The sequence below is a fragment of the Mus caroli genome, unplaced genomic scaffold (assembly GCF_978045245.1).
Source record: "Mus caroli unplaced genomic scaffold, Mus_caroli_1 scaffold_20, whole genome shotgun sequence".
In the NCBI taxonomy this organism is placed as follows: domain Eukaryota; kingdom Metazoa; phylum Chordata; class Mammalia; order Rodentia; family Muridae; genus Mus; species Mus caroli.
The window spans coordinates 16,138,707-16,164,896 of record NW_028227275.1 but is presented as its reverse complement, the minus strand read 5'-3'; the positions used below and the strand labels follow the sequence as shown (position 1 = coordinate 16,164,896).

Below are 26,190 nucleotides of genomic sequence, written 5' to 3'. Positions count from 1 at the left end.
ATATACATGTACATTTGCATGGGCTGGGGAATGTAACCCAGTTGACAGAGTACATGCCTACACTGTGCAACCCTTAGTACCACAAAAAATGTATAAAGTAAAGAGAAAAAAAAAGAAGAGTTTATGTGTTCACTTTGGGAGTGAGGCATGTATCTGACCCTGCAAGTTTGTGTATAAATGTGCATCTATGTAGACATTGGATGAGAAGATGATTAGAAAGGTTTCCTAAACCTGGAACATCAAGAAAAGACTTGGAAGAGGAACTGGACAGGTGAGGTGGAGTGGAAAGAGAAATATAAAAGAGAGTCAGGTCTGATGTTTGGTAACTAAGAGGTATGCAAGCCAGAAACACTCACAGACTCGCATTGGTGTGTGGCAGTCAACAGAACCTGCTGCAGCCCAGTATAGGATCAGTAGGTAGGGGTTGGGGCTGACTGGTGGGATCTCACCCCAATTCTAAGAGCAAGGAATTGGGTAAAAGTATCCCGTGTTCTTCCATTCAGTGATGGTGGTCCCAGATGGTCCTAGCAACCCTATGACCTGTCTGGATGGAAGGGAGTTTGCCATTGGTCTTTTGGGCTCCGGAAGGCTCCTGGCTTTCTTGCCAGTGTCTCTCACTTTTGCCTCATTATCTTTTTTTTTTTTTCCCTCCCAGAAGCTGCTCAAAGGTTTCCAAGGTTTGAAGGTTTCGCTGACTTCAGAGGGCTGCACAGAAGAAAAGAGCAGGGAGCTCTTGGGAGGGCAGCAATTTTTGCTGAGACTGCACGTTCCCAGTCCCTTCCTAGTGCCTCACTACAAGGGTCCTTAGGCAGAGAAGTTCTGTTAATTGAAGGCCAAGAAGACTGTGGGGTTGGATTAACATCCAGCCTTCACCAGGGCAATACCTGAGACCTGGAGAAGTGCCGATGTCCTCTCTGAATGTATCCTCTCTCTGCAACCTCACGTTTTTCCATGAAGCTCTATAGAGGCTATGTCTGAGGGCTGTTCTGCGTTTATTCTCAAAGGTTCTCAGACGTGTAGGGATGGCCAATGTTTTGCATAGACATCTGCGCAATAATGAGAAATTTGGCCATACTGAGAGGCACACAGTGGAGCAGGGAGCTCACTGTGTTACAAACCTTTTCCCATTGGTTCTTGATGTTATGGCTCTTTGACAAACCAGACAAGCACAGACCCGAGGAGCTCACTTATGAAAAGCAATGGCTGGGATTCCAACTCATGCCCCTGTAACTTCAAACCCAGGACCCCTCAAAAGAGGTCCTTTTAAAAACCTGTGTGCTGTTGAGTACCTACAATAAGACTCACGAATGATACCTGGAGAGGGTTAGGGAGGCAAGACTCTGAACTGGCTTGTGAAGCAGTAGGCATTTTCTATTTAGTGGAAGTGGGGTTGTGAGGGCTTCCCATGCAAGGAATGGAGGCAAAAGGTGTGAGTGCTCAATAGGATGTATCATGGGTAGTGGACACCCAATTGGGGCACAAAAATCTAAGTTAAGGACCTTGAATAGAAGGGCACAGGCTTTGGCTTCTCTTCTGTGGGTGGTGGAGATTACTAAATGCAATCACTAAAGCAAGAAAGGTTTGTCCTGCATACCCTTCTAGAGAGGAAAGATGTGCTTTTAAGTCTGTGGGGACTGGAGAGAGGAGAGTGCCAGCTAGGGCTGAAGGACATAGAAATAGATACAAGGACAGCTTCTCTCTTTCAAGGGGCTGCTTCCTAGAAGGGGTCTAGACTGGAAGCAAGTGACCTGGAGAGCCAGATGCCCAGGTGTCCTGGGAGAGATCACAGGTCCTCCAAGCCCATGGTAAGAGACAGTAATGGTGTGGACTTCAGTGAGTCTTAGAACTTCGGGCTCTACAACTGGAGCCCTGCACCTCATTGAAGGGTTATTAATAGGGAGTTTGTCTGGTGTCAGAGCGCAGACATAAACTGCATTAGCATCACCCCATAATCTCATTTAGTAAATGCTCATGCCGTTCAGTCTCCTGTAATTGCATTGGGAGGATGCAATATTTATGAAAGGGAAGAGGGGATGTCACTGTTCATCTCGGCTCTGCAGTAAAAATCCCGGGAAATACCATGTGACCTGAGGAGACCTGGCCAGGGGTTTGCCAGGCCCGGCCTGAGCAGTTGGTATCTGGTGGGCTCCGAGTGGCCCTGCCTACTGGCTGCCAGCCCAGGGCTTTCTTCTCAACCTTCCTATGAGCTTGGGTAGCAGTCTGGGGGCACAGGGAGAAGCAGTGGTCATTTTTCCCACAGTGCCTAACTCCTGGTTTGGGTTCTTGGCACCACCAAGTGCAAAGCTTTCAGATGTTTCACGGTTTTTTGTTGGGCACAGGGTTAGAGTTTTCCCTCTCCCTCCATTCCAGATTTCCCTCTCTCCAGAGGTGAGTGTACTTCAGCTGAACAGGGAAGGGAGAAGAGGATTTGAACTTTGTTGCAAAGCATGGGGAAAAACCCCAGCCGAGCTGAGAGGAGTGGGCCATAGCAGGCGGTGAGAGGGATGATAGTGGGAAGCAGGGGCCTGGGGCTTGTTTGCAGAATAGTTTTGGCCACTGGGATGATCTTCAAAGCTTACTGCAGTTCGGGAACCCTGGGTGGTAGCCATCTCCCATCCTGCGGGTATCCCCTCCAAACTGCCTAGGACACTTCTCAAAGAACATCTTCTCCAGCCTCCCTTCTCTACAGAAACTTGTACCCATCCCACCTGAGTATAGTTCTCTCCGCTGCTCTTGTGGGGGGTCACCAGCCAGGGGACTGACTTTCTCTTGCTAGTATCAAGAGCGCTTGCAGATGAGAGTTTGTGGGGGAACAAACAGGGGCTGTGGTTGGCACACAGGCATTTGGAGTTTAGGAACAGGACAGACACACAGACATGCTCTCTGCTCCTAGTGTGTTAGGCCACCTAAAATAGAGGCATTGCTTCCCAATCACATCTTGGCAGGAGGGCAGGGGTGGGGGTGAGATCGCCACCCCTTGGGTTTAGAGGACTCTGAGATCTCAACCACAAAGAGCGGTTTGCATGAAAATAGTCCCATAGCTCTGATTCAGAGGGTTCCATAGGCTGGAAAGCAGAGCAACTCAAGCAAACAAGCAAACACAGACAGACAGAAAGACAGACAAACAGACAGACTGACAGACAGACAAATGGGGGAGTTCCTGTCACCAATTTTAAAAAGAGGGCTAAGAAGAAGTGGGGGAACACCCGTCAGTTGCTTGCTGGTGAGACATAGGGAGATGCTGGGAGAAGTCTGTGCTGCGGATAGAGGCAGAAACTTTCTGGGCCTCAGAGTCTTTCTGGGCTTAGTTCAGAATCTTGGTGTTGGACTAGTGTGGAGCCCCCTTCTGCTTGAGTAGGGTCCTCTCGCCAAGATCTCGTAGAGAGTCCAAGGTGCCTGACTTTCTGCTGATCCTGAGATCTTGTGTTCCGATCTGCTCCCTCTTCTGCTTGAGTAGAGTCCTCCTCTCCCAGGTCCCTAGGACATCTCTCAAACGAACACACAGAACTTGTACAGCTAGCAGACTGCTGAGCATGGCGCCGGCCCCTCCTCACGCTTGCACAAGCAGTACTCATTAGGGTACCCCACTGGTCCAGACTCCTGTAAATTGCCTGCTTCTCCCGAAGCCCTAGATCTTCCAGACCTAGGTAGGGACACCGAACCCGGATACGAAAGAGAGCCCCAGAGAAGTGTATGCCAAGGAGGCCTGAGGCCTCTCCCTGTGTCAGCTCCCTCGCCACAGTACCATTAATCACCGAGTCGCAGTCCAGTTGGGGATGGGGCGCCCAGTGCTGCACACAGCCTACTGGACAATAGGATTATTTCCGGGGGGAGAGGCTGCCTCGGGCCGGGGCTCAGGCGGCGGAGCCTCCTTCCCTCAATCGGTCCCTCGGTACCCTATGAGCGCCTGCGGCGGACAGGGACGGGTGGCAGAGCGGACGCCGGTGGCGCGCGGGTGGCAGGGCCAGGCCGACCTAATTCAATTAGCTAGGCGGCCGCCGCTTCCTTGTAACTCTGGGCCCGCAGGGCTCCGGCTCCCCGCAGCTGCTCTTTGTGTTCAGAGCCCATGCATATGGATTCGGTCCCTCCCTCTCCGTTCCCCCAACCCGGCTTCTGGCACCTGCGGCTTGCTCCGCCTCAGTCCTCCTCCCGACTCTCCCGGGTGACCTTGGCCTTCCAGGAAAGTTGGGAAAGTAAGAATTTTATCTGCGTTTAGCGTGACCATTTGTACCTGAGATCGCACAAGAAGGGTGGGGGTGTTTGCTCGTTTTGGCTTTTTAAGAATCTTAGCTGGAAGGTCTCTGTGGAACTGCGGGTACCTGTAGGTCTGTAGGGGTGCTGCTGTTTGCGTCCACCATCCCGCGTGCCCAACTGCGGTGACCCGAGTGCACAGGGCGATGCTGCTGGAGAAGGGGGTTAGTTTAATTTTGTTCTGGTCTGAACTGAAGAGTGCATCTGCAGGCACCCGTGTATGGACCAAGAGCAAAACGAATCTCAAGTAGTGGCTCAGGTCTGTAATCCCAGCACTTGGGATGCCGAGGTAGGAGAACTACTATGAATTTCAGGTTAGCCTGGCTAGCACCATAATCTTTGTGGGGTCTGGGATGTTCACACTGGGAGGTTGGCCTATACACTTGTGTGGGGGTGAGAGAGGGTCTGTGTGTGTCTGCATGTAGGGTAGAATCCGATCTGTTTCTCCATTTGTGTATATACTGTGGTTGCCTGCGCAGTCAGACACGGTGGAACATGTTACCCCACCAACTAACTCCCAGTAGCAGCTGCCAGCCGCTAAGACTTCTGGGCTAAGTCATTACCCGGTCACCAAGTCCAGTACTTCTCTTCTAGAGAAGGAGCTTACAGTGTTGATTTAAAAAATCTCAGCTTGGCTCTTATACTGGAGTCTGCTTCTTGGATGTACCAACCTCCACCCCTCTCCTGCTGCAGTGGGTGGGTCCTGGCCAGCGTTCCCAGTTTTCCACTCCAAGCACAGACTCTCAGCTCTGCAGTCAGCCATGGCTTCCAACCTCCAAATCCTGTGGCGTGGTATGCCGACCATTAGACCTGTCCACACAGTGGACCTTTAGGGGACACTCAGCCTCCCACGACTCAATCTACTCTCCCCTCAGCTGGCCAGCTGTGGCACACAAGTGGTCAACTCTCAGATCTGAAGACGGTGAGGAATCTGTGATACTGTAGAGCAGACTACGGTTGTGAATCCCTGTGAAAACTTGCTCAGCCCTTGCTGAGAAGTTTCACCTTTGAGGTACACAAAGGAAGCTTACTAGGGAATAGATCGGGCTGATACTGGTCCTGGGAGTCCGGGTGGGGTGCCAGGACCTGGCTGGTGCTCTCTAAGGATCCTTCCTCTTCTTTTACATCTTATCTTGGGGTCCAGGCCCCAGATGCTCTCTGATGCACTGCATAGACACCCTTCAGAATTACACTGCCAATAGAGTGGATGCTAAGAATGGGAGATTTGATCTTGCATTCTAGGCTGAATTGCCCTTCTGGGTTCAATGGTGGCAAGCTGAACTCTTGCATAGAAGGCTCTCCGAGGACAGCAGAGCCAAGGGAGTCTGTTCTGTCCTGAGTATTTTTCTCAGACCACACACATTCCTATTCTTTCTGGCACTCAGGCATGTTGGGAGGAGACTTAGAATCACAGATATCCAAAGTATTTTTTTGCACAGTTCTTTTGGGAAGAAATTTGTCAGAGAAAGGCAGGAGGTTTTAGTTAGATTTATCCCAGGGTGAATGGGGTACCAAGAAAGAACACTATCTCTCAAAAACACCTACCTGCCCAGATTTGATAGACCTAGTGGGAAAAGAAAACTGTCACCTAATCTCAGGTGACAACTGGGGTGTGACTCAGTGACCAGTGAGGTGTCTGTCTGTTCCCCATCCCTTTGTCCTCTGCCAGGTCAGTGTCCCTCCTCTGATGGGAAACTGTGTGCCAATCCATTATACTAGACAGGCTGATAATCTCTCATTTTAGGATTGTGTGGGGGTTTGTGGGGTGAGCCTGGAACCCATACCCCAAAGCTAAGAATGAATCACTGTATTACAGCTGGAGCACTGGCTGGAGCACTCTGCCCTGTTCATGCTCTTCTTTTCTAATCTAGGTACTAGAGACTGCCACCCACTCAAACCTACCACAGGCCACAGTGCCCTGCCCGTCTCTGTGTCTCTGAGTCCCCACATCACTTACAGCTCCTGTCTGCTGGAAGGAAATCTTTCCTGGTCCCTTTGCTGAGACAGAGGGGACTTCTCTACCTTGCTGACCTTGATGACAATGGCCTCACCATCTTATACCCCCCTTTACATGCTTCTCAGCCACCTGACTTTCTCTGCAGAATTCCTGTTAGGCATGGGTCTTCCTCCCTCTGGCCCACCTCAGGCCCACATGTGGCCATTTCCCTGACACTTAGAGTAGGGGGGACAAAAAGGACTCCTTTCCCATAGATACCAGACTTGACATCATCACCGCACTCATTCATGCACACACATGCACCCATGAGCACACCACTTGCTTACACACTCACTGTTGCACACCTCCCCAGGTGACCACTGCAGAAACAACTCAAAACCCCTCTTCCTCTTCCAACAATCTTGCCAGTGCTTCCCTTGAGGCGATACCATTCAGATGTGACCCAGTGCCTGACCCTTCACATACAATAAATATTCACGCCCAAGAAAACACTCAAAATTGCCCCTTAAAGACACGCCCAGGACATCAGCACACCCTGCCCAGCACTCACTATTGAACTTTCTCATCCAACTTTCCCACAAACACAAAGTAATTAAGTCACCACACACCCCTGAGCTGAAGGACAACCCCTGCCCCTGGGGTCTCTCCCAGAGGAAGCTGTGTGGGATCCAAAGAGGACTCCCTCTGGGGACTCCAGTTTCTCTACCTCCTCACCCAGCCTCAGTTGCAGCTGCTCCCCCCTTTTAATTTATTTTGCAGGCTAGAGAGAGGTTGTACTGAGGAGGCGGGGCGGGGCGTGGTTGCCAGGTGGCCTCAAGAGGACTAGAGAGAGCAGGGTCTGAAACTCACCTAGCCTAAGTGCAAGGCAGGGATCAAGCTTATCAGGAGGGAGTACCCTGTGACAAGCGGAGCTGAAAGCAGTGCTGATGTTCAGTCCGCCTCTTCCCAGCATGCAGTGCCTGGGTTTGCTCAGGATGGATGACAAAGGTGGCATCACAGAATTGTGAGGAATTGATGGAATGCTCACTGCTGTGGTCAAGGGCACCTGAGCCATCTCAGATGACCCCTAAGTGCTGCTCCCTCTCCCTCCCTCCACTCCCCAAACAGGGCTACTCAGTAAGTCGAGAGAAAATGAAAAGGGCTCCAGAAACACAGATGGAGCACCAAATGAACTGTGTACTGGGAGGAGAAGGGAGAAGGGGGTTGGGGGGAGGGGGCTGAGCTCACCAAATCCAGATCTTCTGGTCTCATCTTTCTAGCTAGAGACTGAGATGCAAGCAAAGCACGGGACCGTCCCAGCTACCCTGGGACAAGCACCAGCAAGCATACTGGACTTGCAGAACTCCAGCCTTGCAGACTGGATTGGGATATAAATTGACTCAGAAAACAGAAAGGTTGGGAGAGTGGGAAGAAGCCAAGGCACTCCTTGGCTGTGGGATTTTTGCTAACCACGCAATCTCAGTGGGTTGTTGTGACCTCTGCCAACCTTAGCCTGGGCCAGCATGGGGAAGTGTCCTCTCAGCTACCCTGGACAGCCGGGGCTACATCTGAAGAGTTTGAGAGGTGGACCAGCAGGTGTCAGGAGCTGGGAGAAGCAGGGTAAGAAAAGTGTGTAACACTACAGAAGTACAGCACTGGTGGGAGGGGGAGAGGGAAGGGTGGGGAGGACTGACATGGTTTCAGGCAAGGGCCTCGTGTGGCGAAAGATGTAGCTCTGAAGAAAGCTACAAAACAAACAAAAAGTAAAAACAAACCCAGGTCTAATGTGGCAGGACTGTGGTTAGACTAACAGATGCAGGACCACTGGTCCCCAGCCTCAAGGATGCTACAAGCAGGGCCCACTGCCATGGTTTTCAGCTGCAAATAGAAGAAGTTTTAGGTGTTGAGTTCCCAGTGCAATCCTCTTCTGCCTGTGGAACTTTGAACAGATTTGTCTTTTATTTAAAATGGCATACGGGAGGCTGGGGGAGTTGGCTCAGCGGTGGTTGAGAGAGCTTAGAGCTTTTGCAGAAGACCAGGATTCAGTTTCCAGAGCCCACACGGTAGCTCATAACCAGCCAGAGCTCCAGTTCCAGGGAATCAGATGCCCTCTTCTGGCCTCTGCGAGTACCAGACGTGCACATGGTACACATACAGGCAAGGCACTCTGTGCACATAAAATACATACATCTGAACGTTTTTAGATGATATGTAATTCACATTTCATACTTTCAAACTTAAGGTGCACAAGTCCCTGGCTTTCAGAATATGCATGGAGTTTTGCAGCTAGCACCACTACCTAACTGCAGAGAAATTTTAATGGTTTCTAAAAAAGAAACTCTGTACCCAGGAGCAGTCCCTTCCCCTCTTCCTCTAGTCCTAGCAACCACAAGTCTACCGTTCTGTCCTATGGAGTTCTCTGTCTTGGCCAGTTTACCTAAATGATCTATCTAATGCCTTTGCGCCTGGCTTCTCTCACTTAGCATACTATTTCCCAGGTTGTGGTGTGAGTAAGCAGACACTTCCCTCTTAAGGTGGAATAGTGTTCCATTTCGTGGACAGGCCATATTTTATGTGTCCATCAGTTGATGGACAAATGGAACGGTCTGTGCTTTCATTCACTCAGCTTTATTTGGTAAAAATATCAGGCCATATCCATCAGCTTCTTAGGGTTGTTATGGGTCTCAAAGGAGTGTGGGATGTGGTATCTGACACAGAGTAAAGGCCCATGCTGCTTTCTGTTCTAGATCTTTCAAGATAAAGGGCAGAAAAGGCTCATCAGGTTCAGAGAACTTCTCAAGTAAGTCAGGTATAGAGGAGGCCGAGTGAGGAACAAGAGCCTGGCATCAGGCTGGAGCTCTGCTCTCCTGGTCTTGCTTAGTGTTTGAGAACAACTACCTGGGGGCAGTGCCAGCACTCGGGAGGCAGAGGCAAGGGGATTTTTGAGTATGAGGCCAGCCTGGTCTACAAAGTGAGTTTCAGGACAGCCAGGGCTATACAGAGAAACCCTGTCTTGAAAAACAAAACAAAACAAAACAAAACAAAACAAAACAAAACAAAACAAAACAAAACAAAAAAAAGAGTTGAGAACAACTACCTGCATCATGCTTTCTATCTTCTTGAATGAGCGTTTGCTCTCCTGGCTGAAGGTAGGGAGAGTATTTATCTGAGAGAGATGCTACTGAGTTCTGAGTTTCTATAGTTAGCCATAATACTGACTTCTGGCTTATCCTTCTTTCTTTGTTTATTGTCTGTATCGGACATAGGTCTGAGGTCAAGACACTTGGCTGTCTCCCCAGTACCTAGAAAGTACCAGGTACATTTTAAGTACACAAATATTTGTTGGGCAAGTCAAGTCTCCATTAATTTATTAGTCACTCAAGATGAGCATGTTTGATTTGGTGGGGCCGTTTTAGGAGGGGAACACACATTATCTATCTATCTATCTATCTATCTATCTATCTATCTATCTATCTCATACATATGCACATATAACATCGCATATATATATATATATATATATATATATATATATATATATATGACATTTCCTGTCTCTGAGGAAGGCCCTTCAAGTGACAGTGTCAGACAGTGGCCAAAACAAATAGATTCCACTGAGACTTGCTGAAGAGTGAGGCGTTGACATACCAGCGTTTTGCCTGTTAGAGACCTCCCAGAAGGTTCAGCACGGAATGGACCTGAAATAGATCAGAATTCATAACCTATGCTTTTTTTTTTTTTTTTTTTTTCTAGAACTTGGCTCCTAGGAGGGAGCAGACCTTTCCCGACTGGAGAGGGAAAAGAGAGGAAGCAAAAGAAGGGAGTTTCCTTCTTTTCTCTTGGGCTCTCAGCCAGGCAGCCACAGGCATAACTTTGAAAAGGCCTAAATTTGTCCTGGACGCACTTCCCTGATACTCGTCCCAAGCAGCCCCAGCCCCCACAGCCTTAAGACCCAAGGCTTCCCTCCAAATATTCTAAAAGTAAAGAACTAAGTCCTTTCTCTCACAAACCCAGAGCCATTCACTTGGGTCGGGTCCGTAGGAATTGCTTCTGCGAGCATCTGTTTACTCAAAAGGAAAGGGGTACCTTGAGGAACGGGCACCCTCGCCCAAGCCCCAAAGTAATCCTTTGGCTTGTGACTGCTTTTCAGGATTGACTTTCGTTTCCTTAAATTCTCTAAAGAGACTGAGTTGGAGTGGCTGCTAATTTTTATAACAATATATAGCCAGCTCTTCATAGGACCTGTTTTAAAGGACAAGCCTGAACTCACCGTCCTGCCTCGGGGCCCGGGCTCCATACCTGGGGAGTAGACAGTCTTCTACTTTCTAACAAGCTGGACTTGAAGTTGCAGTAAATCTCCTGGTTGAGTGACAGGTGTTTCCCAGCTCAGCCCTTGGGGAGATTCTCCAGTTGGGCAGGACACCTGTCCCCAGGGGCCTAGTGGGCTGGACTCCTTCGGCCCTGTTCAAAGTGAGGGGGTGGGTCCTACCAGGTCTGGGAAAGGTTCTGATTTCCCTCTCCTTTGGTCCGTCTGTCTGTTCGTCTTTGGGAATGGTTGCTTCCTGATCTTTCTCTTTCTCATTTAAACCTCTCTCTGTAGCTCTCCTCCTTTCTCTTCACTGGAACTACTCAGAGCTCTGATCTCCGTCCCTCTGTCTCTGGCTCCGGCATCTGTCTGGGCTCCTGGCCTCCTTCTCCCCCCCACTCCCAACCCCTCCCCCGCGCTGTCATTCACCCCGCTCCTCTCCACGAACAGCCAATGGAGAGACCCGGCCGAAACAGCTAGGCTCGCTCGCTCAGGGCTTTTTCGCCCGGTGATTGATGTCCCAGAGTCAACAGCGAGCGAGCAGCCGGAGAAGGGAAGGAGAAGCCGGAGAGGGGAAGAATACAGCTCCCCCTCTCTCCTTCCCCTCCCCCCTACTTTGGCCCTTCTGCGCACTTCGCCTTCAAGTCTCAGCGCAGCCTGGAGTGGCGATTGCCTCCGCGCTCCGACTCGCTGCCGGGGTAGTCCAGCGCAGCAGCGAGCGCCCGCGCCCGGCCCCCCGCGTGGGGCCGGGGCCAGCATGGAGCACCTGGGTCCGCACCATCTCCACCCGGGCCACGCGGAGCCCATCAGCTTCGGCATCGACCAGATCCTCAACAGCCCGGACCAGGGCGGCTGCATGGGGCCCGCTTCGCGCCTCCAGGACGGAGACTACGGCCTTGGCTGTTTGGTTGGAGGCGCCTACACTTACGGCGGCGGGGGTTCCGCCGCTGGGGCGGGGGCCGGGGGCACTGGCGCTTACGGCGCGGGTGGCCCAGGTGGTCCCGGTGGTCCGGCGGGCGGCGGCGGCGGTGCCTGCAGCATGGGCCCACTGCCCGGCTCCTACAACGTGAACATGGCCTTGGCGGGCGGCCCTGGTCCGGGCGGCGGCGGCGGTGGCGGGGGTGCCGGTGGCGCCGGGGCGCTGAGCGCTGCAGGGGTGATCCGGGTGCCCGCGCATAGGCCGCTAGCTGGAGCTGTGGCCCATCCCCAGCCCCTGGCCACCGGCTTGCCTACAGTGCCCTCTGTGCCTGCGGTGCCGGGTGTCAACAACCTCACCGGCCTCACCTTCCCCTGGATGGAGAGTAACCGCAGATACACAAAGGACAGGTTCACAGGTGAGTCCGGCCCGCGCGCGTCCCGCCTGGCCGTGGCTCGGTCTCTGTGCTACCCACTACCCTGCTTGATGGCTCCTTGAAGCTCTTTCTGAGCGCCAGGTCGCATAGCGCCTCTCCGTGCGTTTCCTAAGTTCAGCTGCCTCCAGGATTCTATGTGCTCAGAATCGCTCCAAGAGTTCTTGCAGCCTGGGTTCTTCTGTCTCTCCTCTAGGACCCCATTCGTGGAAGCAAAGCTTGGTCCCCTCTAGGGATCTCAGGGCCCAGTCAGGTAGAGGATTGTAGATTCAGGACCATCTTCTGTCAGCAGTCTAGGCTTTGCATGCCCGTGTGAGAGAAAAAAAAAAAAATTTTTTTTTTTTCTGTCCTGGCTGCTGTTTCCTGACGGAGGCCAAGAGCCCCAGAATTAGACACAAGAAAAGGTTCTCCTACCTCTCGTCCCCTACTACACACACACACACACACACACACACACACACACACACACACACACGTGCTCTGAGTTGTGGTGCGGGTCGCTGCAGATCCGCAAAGGCCCCAAGCCCGGGTGAAGGAGCAGGGCCTTCAGAGTCAGTGGCAGCACAAGGCTGGGACAATTTTCGTTTTCATCCTCGGTATCCCTCCCAGGGGTCGGCTCTCTTGTTTGGAGGGTGGTAAATAATGCACCCACCTGACCAGAGGGTTGGCTGGAGGACAGCTCTGGGAGAGGAGGACACACTCGTTGGCCCAGCGGGGCCTTGCTCTCTGCACCTCCCTCCGCTAGCCCCAGCTCTCTCTGCCCTAGCTCTGGAGTACCCTCTTCCTCGGTGCTCACTTCCCGCTGGCTGCCTTTAGTTGTCCTTGGATCCTTAGACCTTGAGCTGCCTCAGGAAGGTTCAGGACCCATGGGCACACAGCTGTTAGGAATTGGGCCCCAGTTAGCTGTTTGGGCCTTAGAGAGGGGAGGTAGTAGGTTTAGGCTGCTGCTTGTGGCTGGGACTCCCGAAGCAGGCTTCATGCCTTAACTGTGAAGTGTGTGTGTGTGTGTGTGTGTGTGTGTGTGTGTGTAATGAAAAGAACAGTCTACAGCAACTAAACCTGTCCTGGCTACCCAAAGTTACCCTAGGCCCCTCTGCTTCTGTTATAGACAGCACAGGCAGAGAGACTGTCCCTAGGGGCCCTAACCAAACTTTGGGGCCACAGCAGAAATGGGAAGGAGTCTCTGTGTTCACTGTGGAGGAAGGACTCTTGTCAAGGGGGTTTAGTAATACAACCTAAGTCCTCTTGTTGAGGGAGGTAGGGGACCCAGAGCCTATCTCTCTCCCCTACTTAAGGCCAGGTCAGTGTTGATGACTGACTTTAACCCACACTATGAGCCCACTGTTGAGTGTGTGTGTGTGTGTGTGTGTGTGTGTGTGTGTACTATACAAAAGATATCAGCACAGGCCTACTCTGGGGAGTCATAGTCAGGCCTGAAGGAGGTTCTGAGAGTGTGTGGCTGTGGCTGTAGTCCTGTGTTGCCCCGTGTCCTGTTGCTTGTCTAGGTGTGCATTCTCTTCTGTTGGAGTACAGATCTGGAAGTTTGTAGCTATATCTGCTGTATGATGGGGAGGCTGTGACTGAGACCAGAACAGGCCCTACGGCCTGGAACTCTGATCACCCTGGGCCTCATACTTTAAGGGGTGGCCCTTTTAAGTTTAGTGGCTGAGACTGAGGGGGAGAAATGCTTTGCTGTCCCTAGGTAAGGGAGAGGGGAGTCAAAGGGGAAGCGGATGGGGTCTCTGAAGCCTGGGGCTAGGGAGATTTCCTAAGTGGCAGCTAGGGGAGCCATCAGCCTGGCGGGCAGGAGGGAGCCCTTTGCGATCCTGGGCTGGAGGTGGACGGTTGCCGGGTGGATGACTGCCTTGCTTTTAGGGGGTACAGCCAGTGCGCTCTGACTCGCGGGGTGTCGGGCCTGGGACGCCTCCTGACGCTCTGCCGCTTGCCTCTGCCGTCTGTCTGTCTCCCGCTCCAGTGGCCCTCTCACCCTTCACTGTAACACGCCGTATAGGTCACCCCTATCAGAACCGGACGCCCCCTAAGAAGAAGAAGCCGCGCACATCCTTCACGCGCCTGCAGATCTGTGAGCTGGAAAAGCGCTTCCACCGCCAGAAGTACTTGGCTTCGGCGGAGCGCGCTGCTCTGGCCAAGGCGCTCAAAATGACCGATGCGCAAGTAAAAACCTGGTTCCAGAACCGGAGGACGAAATGGAGGTGAGCTCACGGGGCGGACCGGTGGCGGCGGAGCGGGCCTCCTCTGCCTCTCTCGGGTTGCACGCACTCCCTCTGCTTGCTGGTTTCCGATCGGTTTAGACGAGTGAGCGCCTACAGTCACTGGAGACCACAAACAACGAAGGGCAGTAGCCTGGTGGGGCTGGAGAATCCTTCCTGTGTTTTAAGAGACGCTTCAGGGCTTTCAGGACAGCACTGTCTACCCTGGGTAGACGCTGCTCGTCTCTGCCGCTGAGGCAAATGGGCCTATAAACCAGTCTATGCGATCTGGACTTCAATACTCAGGGAGTCCTTTAGGGGCTTTTGATTGCCCAGCCTGCCTTTACCGGGTGGAACCTCCCCTGACCCTGAGCGGTGCAGACAGAGGCAGCCGCGCCAGGTCTCCGCGCTCCAGCCGGACTCTCCGCCGAGCGTCTGGGGCCCGGGACCGCCGGCTGCCGCTACTTACTGCTTCCTCCCCAGGCGCTTGAGCTCTGCGCAGTCGTCCCCCATCCTAGAAGGGGAAAATCAATCCGCGCCGGCTGTGGCGGGGATTCTCGGGTCCCACTGAAAGGGGGAGGATCAATTAGGAGCAGATGGGTGTGAGGGAGGAAGAAAGAGACATTTTCCTTCTGTCATCCACCAACGACATCGCTCACCACGCTCTCGTTTTCTTTTATCACCCCCCCCCACCCCCCAATGCATACACCTCGGCCTTCCTCATCTTCTGCTCACCTTTTCCCCCAATTACTACGAATATTAGACCACCACACACCCTAAGCAGCTTTATTCCCTGAGCTCCGTGCACCCCTGAGCCTTTCCACACTCCTCTGATTCTCCCTTTGCTCTGGGGATTCTCTGAGCTCAGACCCTGGGGAGGTGCTGTGGCAAGAGTCGGAACAAAAATCGGCGGCGCCGCTCCGGGCGGGCCTAGAGCGGGAGGAAGGAATTGGAGTTTCCTCTTTTTCTGAATGAAGGCGAGGAATCTGCCCGAGATTCCGCCTTCGAGGCCACAAAGGAAGCCCGGGCCCTGCTACTCCTCTGTCCCCCACCAACATTCCTGTGGCTGGGGAAGGGGTGGGGAACGTGGTTTCAGCCCTTTGGAAAGCTAGTTAAAGGAAGAGCTGGGCTAGTTTCAGAGGGTGGCTGGTACCCCCGAGCTTTCGACGGTGGAAGGGGGGGGTGCTTAGAAAGCCAGCCACAGGCGAGGAGGGGAACTTAACACAAAGGGAAGGGACAAAGATGGTTCATTTTAGAAGAAAATAATAATAAATATTTTTAAAGGTGGGGCGAGGGGTGCGGGAGAAATGAAAGCAGCCAGAAATCTGTGTGTGAAGGAAGGTATCTGATCACTTAAAACGTGATTTTTCACTTCGAACAAATTCCCCTAATTCAGAGGAAAGGAAGGGGTGAAGAAAAAAATGGGGTAAAACAAAGCATGGAGGAAAACATTTGGGTAGTTTAAAATTCAGGGAGACAGGGAAGGTGAGAGAGAGAGAAAGACAAGGAAAAGTCAGAAAGGCGCTGTGAGAACAGGCGGGCGTCCGCCTCGCCCCGGGAAGAGCCGTGAGCTTCAAGCGGTTTCATCGATCGCCTACAAATTGCTTCTGGAGGCCCCGGGGACTCCCATTAGGTCTGTCCACCTTAGAGACAGACGTTTGATCTCAGTTGACAGGGTGGAGGGGCGGCATTAAATGGAATAAGTGAGTCACCGCCTCTCTAGACCGCCTGGGAGGAAGCTGGTGGGTCCGGAGAGAGCCTAGGGGCACTGGGTTTGGCACCAGAGGTCTGAGGCCTGGGCCAGGCTGGAGGTGAGAAAAAAAGAGGCAAGTCTTTGGGGCCTTTCAGGCTTGGGATAGCATCTGGTCTTGGGATAGACCAGTTTATCCATGGTGTGCCCTTGAGAGTGTAGGCTACGTGACTTAATGGGGAGGCCCAGGAGTTTCGATCCGTTGGGCTTTTTCATTGCTCCTCTGGGACATTTCTGCTCCATCCATTTTTGGGGTTTCCAATGTTTTTGTCAGGACCCCCAAGAGTGGAGAGTGCCTTAATGGGGCCATAAAGAGCTGAGGGGTGCCTAAGGGACTGTCTCCTGGGAGCTTGCTCCTGGGCCTGCGCAGGCGCGGGAAGAGGGTTAGAGTCCTGGCTAGTAATTGCTTGTTCCCCACGCAGGCGACAGACAGCAGAGGAACGTGAGGCCGAGAGGCAGCAGGCGAACCGCATCCTCCTGCAGCTGCAGCAGGAAGCCTTCCAGAAGAGCCTGGCCCAGCCGCTGCCTGCAGACCCACTGTGCGTGCACAACTCCTCGCTCTTCGCCCTGCAGAACCTGCAGCCGTGGTCCGACGACTCCACCAAAATCACCAGCGTCACGTCCGTGGCTTCGGCCTGCGAGTGAGGACCCAAGGCCCGTTGAGGACTTTCCGGAGAACCAGAACTCTCGACACCCTTTCTGACTGCACGCAGGAGGGAAATGGGGGCTTCTCAGCAAGGCTCCCAAGCACCGCCTCCACTCCCCTGCGGACACTTCCTGTCTTCGGTGGAAGAGGGCTGGGGATACAGGCAGAGACATCTTCCCAGAAGCCTGTGTGATCCTGCCCTCACTCTGGAACAGTTCAGAATCCTCTGTTTTCCTCTATTTCATAAAATTTACTGATTTTTAACATGGGACAGAGAGACCCAAGGGAAGTAGGGTCCGGAAGGCTTCTGGGATCCCCAGGCAGCCATCTGTACTAAAGCTGGAAACCTCTCTGCTCCTCTCGGAGGAGAGCCCGGAGGCCCACACAGAGGTGATACCACTGTCCCTCCTGGTGTCACCCAGAGCCACACACAGGGGCCTATGGCAGAGCATCAATGCACACACAGGATCACAGCAAATGACCCTTGTTGTAGGGCATAGTCTGGGTTGACTCTCAGACTCACCCAAACAGCTCGGACCTCAAACACAAGGCCATAGTCACACTTTGACACACACAACAGCTACACTTGGCCTGTCAGGCCCTCAGCCACACATCCCAGCGTCACCCAGGTCACCCAGGTATGCACAGACAGGCTTTCACATAAATGCAGCCCATTTCTCCAGATCCTGTTTGGGGAGGGGGGTAAGTTATGCCCTTATAAGTTATGCGCTTATAAGGTGTTTTCTGTGTAACCATTTTATAAAGTGCTTGTGTAATTTATGTGGAAAAATAATAAAAGCCTCCGGATCAGGACTGGGGCTGTCTCCTCCCTGCCGAGGAGTCCAGGGTTTTACAGCTCCTTGGGTTTGGTGAAAGATGGAGCTTCCGAAACAGCTGTAAGTGACCTCGATCTGGGGGAGGGATGGATGGGCAAGATTCTCAGAGAGAGGAAAGAGGAACTGAAAGGGAGAAGGTGACGCTGAGGGGAGCCAGGCCAGCCAGAGTTCGAGAAACCGTGGGGTAGGTGTCTTTGGGAATGAGAGCTGTGTGTTTTGTGTGAGCAACCAGCCTGTTAGTGTTAGTGAATGCTTGTAATGAGATTTGAAGGCGTGATTATGTTCGAAGTTCTAGTGTAAAAAATGTTTGTTTCTCCTTAGGTTGAGCTTACAGTACTGGTGTGTGTGTGTGTGTGTGTGTATGCGCGACCATGTAAGAACGAGCCATTTGGGGGGTAATTTTGTGATTATCCATGTTTTAAGATTGTATATGAATCACGTTAATATGGTGGAAGTACACATTAGTTTTCCTTTGTGAATCTGGTTTTGTGGTAAATGTGTTTCGGAGTGTGTATCATCTCTAATTGTATAGGGGGTAATTAAGTGTGAGGGATAACCACGTGTGTGTGCCGTGTGTTTTCACTGTAGGGCAGGTACTTGTGCATGATGGCTTTAATTGCAGGAAGTGTGGATGGTTGTGGGATGCTGGCTCTGCAGGTGAGAGTGTGTGGCTAGGTGTGAGTAACTGCAAGTTAGCACTGATGATGTGGGGATGTGCACCCTTGAGGTTGTGAGGTGAGTGTACAGGGTACACTTCAGGGTGCTCAACATCTATTAAGGAGTGCAGGAGCTTTCCTAGCAAGCCAGGACACTGAGTCAAAAGTATAGCCAGAATCTTCCCTAGCACTCTACCTAGACTCTCAATACCAGCCCGGACTATCAGGAATCTACAAAAGTGAACTTCTAAGGACCTTGGGGCCAGAGCAGTGGTTACAATACCCACACACCCTCATCTCTCGTTTTTTTTTTTTTTTTTTTTTTTTTTTTTTTTTTTTTGAACTACCAGACCAACTGTAAAACAACAAGAAGAAACTGATTTGGGCCTGGGAGTGGGGGTGGGGCTGAAGAACTCATTGAGAATTAAGTAAGAGATTGGGAGTTGGTTCTTTGGGGGGGGGTTGTAAGTGGGAAGTTCCTGTGGTTGGGGTCTGGACAGTCACACAGAACTGTCTACACCAACTTTACCCAAGCCACTGTTCTGTGACTGTTGGCACTCATGGCAGGTTGTAATACAGGGACAAAGAGTCTACCACCCAGAAAACCCAAGGAAAAATAGGCTGGGTAGGCTGGGGGTTTGCTCCTCTGAGATGCCCTCATCCAAGGAAGGGCCTCTTGGTTCTGAGTAAAAAGAAAACCCAGGATTCCTGACAGGCTTTCCTGGCCACAGGTGCTCTCGGGACCGGCTTCAGCAAGCTCTGTATTAGACACAGGAGAGGGTCCATGTAATCTCTAAGGAGCAGCCATTCAAAGACACAACACCCAGTACTAAGCAAAGTCCAGAAGTGACTTTCCAGAGCTGTGAGGTTTTTTCTTTCTTTCTTTCTCTCTTTCTTTCTCTCTTTCTTTCTTTCTTTCTTTCTTTCTTTTCTTTTCTTTTCTTTTCTTTTCTCTTCTCTTCTCTTCTCTTCTCTTCTCTTCTCTTCTCTTCTCTTCTCTTCTTTTCTTTTCTTTTTTTTTTTTTTTTTCTAATCTGGACCAGACTGGCTGCCTCTAAATTCGGTGTGGGGCTGCAGCTTTAGATCACCACCTTTATCTGTTCCCGGGTGTTTCCCATCCCCTCCGTTTGTACCTTTGAAACATGGAAGGGTCTTCTGTGTACGACCTGTGCCTTTTGATATCCTAGACAAGGTCAAGAATCTTTCCTTACTGGAGGGCCCCGATATTTCCTCTCTAGGCTGAGAGACTCTCCAACTGAGGGACTCAGAGGTCCCAGAGCCCAAACATAAAAGTCCCCCAAATAACTCCAAAGCCATTCTCACCTTCTCTTGAAGAGAGAGAAGACAAAGTTGGGCACCCATGCCTGATACTTTCTCCGTCTTCATAGCTTTGTCCTGGCGCTCATAATTGGACCAGCAGATGCAAGCCTTAAGCCCCGCTGCTGGCTCTCGGATTCTGCTAAGTTCTGGGACTAGAACATAGTTTATCCCGGGTTCATTCCTTGCGCCGCGGCGGATGCACGAAGTCCAAATGAGCTATCCACAGCGCCTGCCTGCTCCCGGCCTCTGGATTTCGCTCTCTCCTGGGACTGCTTGGGGATTCCCAGGCCCTGGGCGAGGCCTCCCAAGGGTATCAGACTTCAGGAAGTTTGGGGATCCTTGACGGCCCGAGAAGCAACGTGGTACTTTTCCCTCTCCGCAGGGAATTCGTTGGGCCCGAATCTCAGCGAATCCCGCGTGCACCGAGCGCTCCCAGAGCGCTGCAACCTTAGGAAGGTGGCCGGGCCAGGCCTGCACCGAGCTGCTGCACCCTCCCCTCAGGAGGGTCAAGGCCAAACGCTCCAAGAAAAAATAAACTCGAAACTCTCTGTTTTCTATCATGTCTGTCAGAAACTCTGTTTCACATAAAAAAGAAAAAAAAAACAGAAATGGGGAAAATCGTCTAAATAATAACCTGTGTGTAAAGGCGTTGAGAGAGGAAACAGAAGTAACAAACCTGTCTAGGCAGAAAGGCCTATTTCCTTCTGAGGTCTGAGTGAGCCTGTGGCAATGACCAAGTCCCCAGCGCAGAGTCCTGGGCAGACTTTGTGAAGTCTGTGGCCCCAGGAATCCAGGAGGAGCTGAGGACCAAAGAGCCCCCAAGTTGTGCAGTGGGGCTCACACAGAAAATCTGGCCCAACCTGCTAACTATAATGGAGGCTTTGTGCGGCCAGATCTGTGCTTGGGGGCTGTGCAGGCACTCTCTGGTGGATGAGTATTGATGTCCTCCGGGAGGTGCCCTGCTTTAGATAAATGTCCCTTTGTGGCCTGTGAGTTACAATATAGGTCAGTGGTTCTCCATCTTGTAATGCTGTGAGCCTTTGATACAGTTTCTCAGTAGACATGTTTTCGTTGCTACTTTTCAACTGTAACTTTGCTACTGTCATGGATGTAAATATCTGCGTTTTCTGATGGTCTTAGGTGACTCCATTGAAAAGGTAGTTCAGCCCCCAATCTTGACTCCACACAGGCTGAGCAACACTGGTATAGGTAGTAGGCTTCTGAGACATTTAAGCAGGTGCCTGCCACTAAGCTAAGGCAGTTGGGGCTCAGCAGCTGGAAGTGCTGGAAGGCAGCAGCTACTCCTTTCCTTAGGGTCCCTGTGCTCAGACCCGGGCTTCTCCCACGCTGGAACTTCCCCATTCCTACTTTAGTATACTTCACAAAGGTCTCCCTCCCTCCCAGTTGCTCCCACCACTATCCCAGCTTGGCCAAGACTGGCTTTGATTTACTTAGAGCCTGTTTGGCTCGCAGAAGCCCTCTCTCAGGTACCCACACACCATGCTCTCCTCTGGGTTCCTGGTTGTGGGGATTCTGATGGAGCAGGCTGAGGGCAGGCTGGAGCCAGGACGGGTTTTCCAATTAGCCCGGAGAAAATCTGGTGTGACCTAGACCTGGAGTGGTGTTGGATGGGGGATGGGGAAGTCAGGTAAGCACAGAGAACTAGGGGTACCCCACTTGTGCTGGGGAATGAATATAAATGTGCTCACTTCCTTCCTTCCAGCCTGTACTCCTGTATACAGCCTACAACATCCTGGGTGTGCAATGTTGCACAAGAGGAGCCGCGGGTGTGTGGAGCCAGGCACACACAGAGAGCACGTTTCACTGCCGGGACTTGTGGTTACCCTCTCACAAGCTGATGCCTGCCACACTGCCTGGCTAGTTCCACAGGCTCTCTAGGTCTTCCCCCTATTCCCCTAGCCCAGAGGGAGGAGGGTCCAATTCTGCAGGAAGGGCCTGGGGGTGGGGACTTCCTCCAACCCGGGCTTCAGCTTTCCTATTGCAGCCCGAGCAAGGAAGAAACCCTGAGGTCCTGTGGTTGGGTTTGAGGGGGCCAGGCTGCCCTGAATTTTGGAAGAAGGCCCCAGAAAATCCCAGACCTTTCAGTGCCCCCTACCACCTCCTGCAAAGCCCGAGATTCAGCTCCTTGCGTGAGAAGGTGGGAGGGGACGTGGGGATCGGGGCAGGTGCAACGTCCCAGCCGCAGTGCGCCTCAGAAAGGAAGTCTGTCCTGGGAGCTGCTGCTGTTTTTTTCAACCCTGGGGTTTCAGACCCCACATTTCTTTCTGTGCCTAGGGAGGAAGGCACCTTGTGATCCAAAGGTGGCCTCAAGCTTTTAAAAGGAAACTAGACCTTGCTTAAACTCAGAAACTCAGGACAAATGGGTTTCTGGCGCCCTCTAGGGGTCACAGGAGGAGAGATGCTTTGAGTAAGCTTCTGAGGAGAGTCAGGGCTGGAGTGGCTTCTTCTGGATCAGGCACAAAAGGATAAAAAAATAGTACTAAAATTTAGTATTGTGGCGCACTTGCAGTGTTCCGAGTACTGAACTAGAATATAAAAATACTGTTCATTCCTAAACACCATTGTATGAGACAAATATTATTTTCCTTTACATACATCTGGCGAAGTTAAACAACCTTGCCTGAGAGCACTTGGTTGATAGGCAAGGGCGCCAGCATTCAGAGTCCATCTAGCGCTGGAGCTAGGGTATTTGGATGCGATGGCCAAGTGCAGGGGCACAGTGGATTGGGGAGGACTGGAGTGAGCTAGCTCTGGGTCGGGGTTTGTAATCTGGAAGGACCATCCAGCAGAAAAGCAAGCTTGGCATTTGACCTCTAGAGATCTGGGAAGCTCACCTCCAGCCCAACCCAGTCTGCTGTACACACACATGTACACACACATACACACACATTCACATACACACACACACAACATGCACATAGGCACATATACTCATACACATACATATACAAAAACTCATACACACATACACAGATACACAGACAAACAATACACAGACACACACATACACAGACACACAGACACACACAGCACACACATATACAGACACACAACACACACATACACAGACACACAGCACACAATATACAGATACACATACACACATCATTCATATATATATATATATACATACACAGACACACATATATACATACATATGCACACTTGCTTATACACGCATACACATACATACATACATACATACATACATACATACACAAATGCACAGCATGCATATACAAATACACATACCACACACATACATGTACACACATACACACACACACACACACACACACACACACACACCCCTTCTTGAGCTTGTAGGCTCCATTTTGTCAGGCCTGAGACTCCCCACACACACCTAAATGAGCCCATGCTTTGGGCTTTTCCCAGCTGGTTTTGACTCCTTTCAGGAGCCTCTAGGATTGGAAGGAGGATCCGTCTTCTACAGTCCTTCCTCTGTTGCTGCCTCTGGGTCTCACACATGGGAGGATCAAACCAGCAGAAAGTTAAAAATAGAAGCAAATGAATCATACTTTATTAGACAAAAGAACGGAGAACCAGGAAGGAAAATCCTTCCCCTTCCATCTGCTCATGCAAAGCTTGCATGGGAGAGGCTGCTCTGGGATACAGGGTGGAGGGCGGTAGGAGTGAACAGGATGGTGAGAGCGGGAGGGAGGGGGCTAGAGATTGTCATGGTAACAATAATAATGATGCACAGAAATAATAATAATAATTTATTATGATTATTTTAGGATTTTTTTTTTGAGACAGGGTTTCACTATGTAGCTCTGGCTGTCCTGGAACTCTCTGTGTAGACCATACTGATTTTGAATTCACAGAGATCTGCCTGCTTCTGCCTCTTCAGTGCTAGGATTAAAGGCATGAGCCACCACACTGTGTGGTCACCTTCTAATGAGTGAGTTTCAATCAAAATATGAATGGAGAGGTTCTCCCCTTCCTCCCTTCCTGCAGGAGGCAGAGGAGGTGGAACAGTGTCTTTAGGGAGCTCTTTCATGCACAGCATAAGGTGAGTTCGCTTGGTCACTGCCAGGGTCCAAAGCTAGTGTGTGTGAGAATCACCCAGGGAGCTTGTTAAATACAGACTCACTGCAGGAGAGCTGGGGTGTGGCCCGGCACTGGCAGAGGGCTGACTGTACCTAATGCAGCTGCTGGCCCGCATCCAGGGGCTGTGACTTCCACCTCTGAGTCCTGATTCAGGTCTCAAACTGGCCGGGCAACCATAGTCTCCAGTTTTGCTTCATTTGTTCAAGTTCCCCTATGCGCGGTTTTAATTTGAAGACAGGACGGACGGACAGACGGACGGACAGCGGGGACATTTCAGTGTGCTCTCCAGTGTGCTTGAGTCCTGATCTGCTGCTTTCCTGGTTCTCTGCAAAGTTACTCTGATTCTGCGTCCTTTCCCTGCACCTGCTCTCCGTCTAAAGCCCTCTCTCACTCCCAGGCAACAGTTTAAGTGTCTTTGGATATCAGCCTATTCACGGAGCCTGTCTTCTCTGCTGTCTAACCTCGGGCAAGTTAATTAAGTTTTAGGAGCTTGCAATTTCCTTGTGTATATTATAGGGCCAGCCCATCTCCGGATTACCGAGGGGATTAAGGAGATAACTCTGGTAAAAAGTGTTGGCTCTATGCAGGCACTCCAGGAATGGCTCCGAGTGCCCCGGAGTGGAGAGACCCAGGTTTTCCACTCTTGGGGCAGGGTGGGGTTGAAGAAGTGCTTTCTGGCTGGAGGTTCTGACCCCCAAATACTCCAAAGGATGCATTAGTTAGGTGCTCTAAGATTAGTCAGCTAGTCGCTTCATTCCCAAGCATCCGATGATGTAGGAAGTTTGTGTGGTAAGATCTAGCAAAGGCCCAGAAGGAGATGATGGGTGGAGAACCCAAGAGAAGTGCTCTATCTTATCCAAGAGCCATGCAGCCCTAGGAGGCTCACAGGAGCTTCATGGACCTGCTGAGAAGCAGTGCCTACCACTCACCACCTGCATCTACACACACACACACACACACACACACACACACACACACACACACACGCACACGCATGTGTGCTCCTATTGTGTCTTTTTCAGGATGACCGGAGTCTACTTATGCCCATACATTTATCTCTTTGCTCCCACTAAGAGTCCTTGTTCATGGACCCCACGTGCGCAGAGGGCTGCTTTCCCCACATGGTCATTCCTGAATGCACAGAGACTCTGAGGCCAGTCCCACAAGTCCATGGGAAAGTGCTTAGGGGCCCTCCCCCCAGCTTCTCACCTTTAACTTGCTATCCACAGGAACCCCGCCCCCTTGTTTCCAACTTGGCTGAACTAGCTCTAGGCTGTCCTGCTTTGTAAATGAATGGTTTTGTATTCATAGGCTCAGACTTCTTTTTCCAACCACAAGTTCAAAGGCAAGCTCTTCCCAGTCCAGCATGGCTGGCACAGAGGCAGTGTGATTTCTCTGCCCAAGGATAAACAGGGAGCAAGGGAGGGGACGTTTCCTTTGTTTGCATCAGAGAAGCCCCAAGGAAAAGCCTGATATTTCCATGCCTCTGGGACTCTAGCAGCCTAGACAGACTGGCTTCTCTTTCCTAGGTTAAGGTGGAGGAAGTGGGTCTGTGTACTCAGGTGATCTACAGCCTCCAGTTTAGGGAAAGAGGCCACTCAACATTTTTCAGCTTTTCTCTCTGGAATGGTTTCTGCTGATACTCCACAGAGCAGCCTGGACTTTTCCTGTCAGAGGGAGGTAGATGTCACTTCCAGTTGCACCAACACCAAGGGCCCATGAGGCTCCAGTCAGTATCTTCTGGCAAAGAGGTGCCTGTAGTGGGGTGGTGGTACAGGTGGGGAGGTAGTGCCCCAAAGAAAGCACTGGCCAATGGAAGATTTTTCATTTCTAATTCAGGCTGCCTTTACCCTAACTATTGCCTGGCAGTGGTGGAGATGTTAAAAAGTCAGAATAGATGGAGAAAATCCAGAGGCACGTGTCCCAGGCCATCAGGCCCCGGGCAGTGGGTTCCTCTAGGAGACACCCACATCAGATTACAATTCAACAAAAACACACAAAAGGGTGAGAAATGGGCTCTCATTTTGAAGCCTGCCTCCCGCATCTTACTTCTCCATGATTGGGAGAAGGTATCCAAGCTGGTTCTTGTGAGAGGAGAATAGGAGAACTCTGGTACCAATTCCCCTGAACATACGACTCTGAGGTTGTCAGGAATCCAGGCAGCCGTGTGCTTGGACCTGACTAGTGAGCCCCATGAGCCTCTACTCTGTCAGAACCGGGATGTCCAGAGCAGAGACTATGAGACACTAACTGTACAGCGGCCACAGCTTGATAGCTCCATCAAATTAAACCTGGTCCTTTCAGCCACAGTCCTGGACCACAGAGCTCAGCTCACACACCTCTGACCTCTGCTGCATTTCGGGGTGTCACCTGATGGTGGGCTCCTTCTTCTCTTTCTGCAGACAGAATTCTAGGGACCGTGACTGCAGAGGTGATCCCAGGGCTCACGTGAGTTGCCTGGCAGAGACTCCTGCTCAAGGCTCAGGTCTCCTGACCTTACACACGACACCAAGACACAGCCAGATGACAACCTGCATCCTCAGCCACAGGAAGAGAAACCTTGGAAAGCAAGTGGGCAGGGGCCTTTGGGTCAGCCTTCACCCTGTTATGGAAGGTGCAGGAGCCCAGGTTTGCAATGGAGAATCTGGGAGGAGGAATTTACACTTTGCCTTGGATTCAAAGATCCATCCCTCTAGCTCTATGGCATCCTGTGCCTTTAAAGGCACCAGGTGAGCTTAGTAAGGCCGATTCCAAGGTGAGTGCCCAAGAATCCCCATGGAGTTGGACAGTTTTATCCCCACTTCTTGCTTTATTTGGCCTAGCCAGCAATGTCCTTAA

General features: G+C 51.5%; 1 protein-coding gene across 2 annotated transcripts; it reads left to right on the top strand.

Moving 5' to 3' along the window:
* The first annotated feature begins 11,250 nt into the window (after positions 1 to 11,250).
* On the top strand, positions 11,251 to 16,447 carry Tlx1 (T cell leukemia homeobox 1). Of its 2 annotated transcripts, none has more exons than XM_021152403.2 (3): positions 11,251 to 11,827; positions 13,854 to 14,055; positions 16,225 to 16,447. In XM_021152403.2, the coding sequence occupies exons 1-3, from the start codon at positions 11,251 to 11,253 to the stop codon at positions 16,445 to 16,447; spliced, it is 1,002 nt and encodes a 333-aa protein (XP_021008062.1). The 2 variants fall into 2 exon arrangements, with proteins under 2 accessions (XP_021008062.1, XP_085690169.1); XM_085834043.1 differs by having other exon boundaries at positions 13,818 to 14,055.
* The last annotated feature ends 9,743 nt before the right edge of the window (positions 16,448 to 26,190 follow it).

Coding starts and splice junctions, on each gene's coding strand:
- Tlx1 (XM_085834043.1), top strand. CDS start 11,251: ATGGAGCACCTGGGTCCGCACCATCTCCACCCGGGCCACGCGGAGCCC. Junction 11,828..13,817: donor CACAAAGGACAGGTTCACAG/GTGAGTCCGGCC, acceptor CTCCCGCTCCAG/TGGCCCTCTCACCCTTCACT. Junction 14,056..16,224: donor AACCGGAGGACGAAATGGAG/GTGAGCTCACGG, acceptor TTCCCCACGCAG/GCGACAGACAGCAGAGGAAC.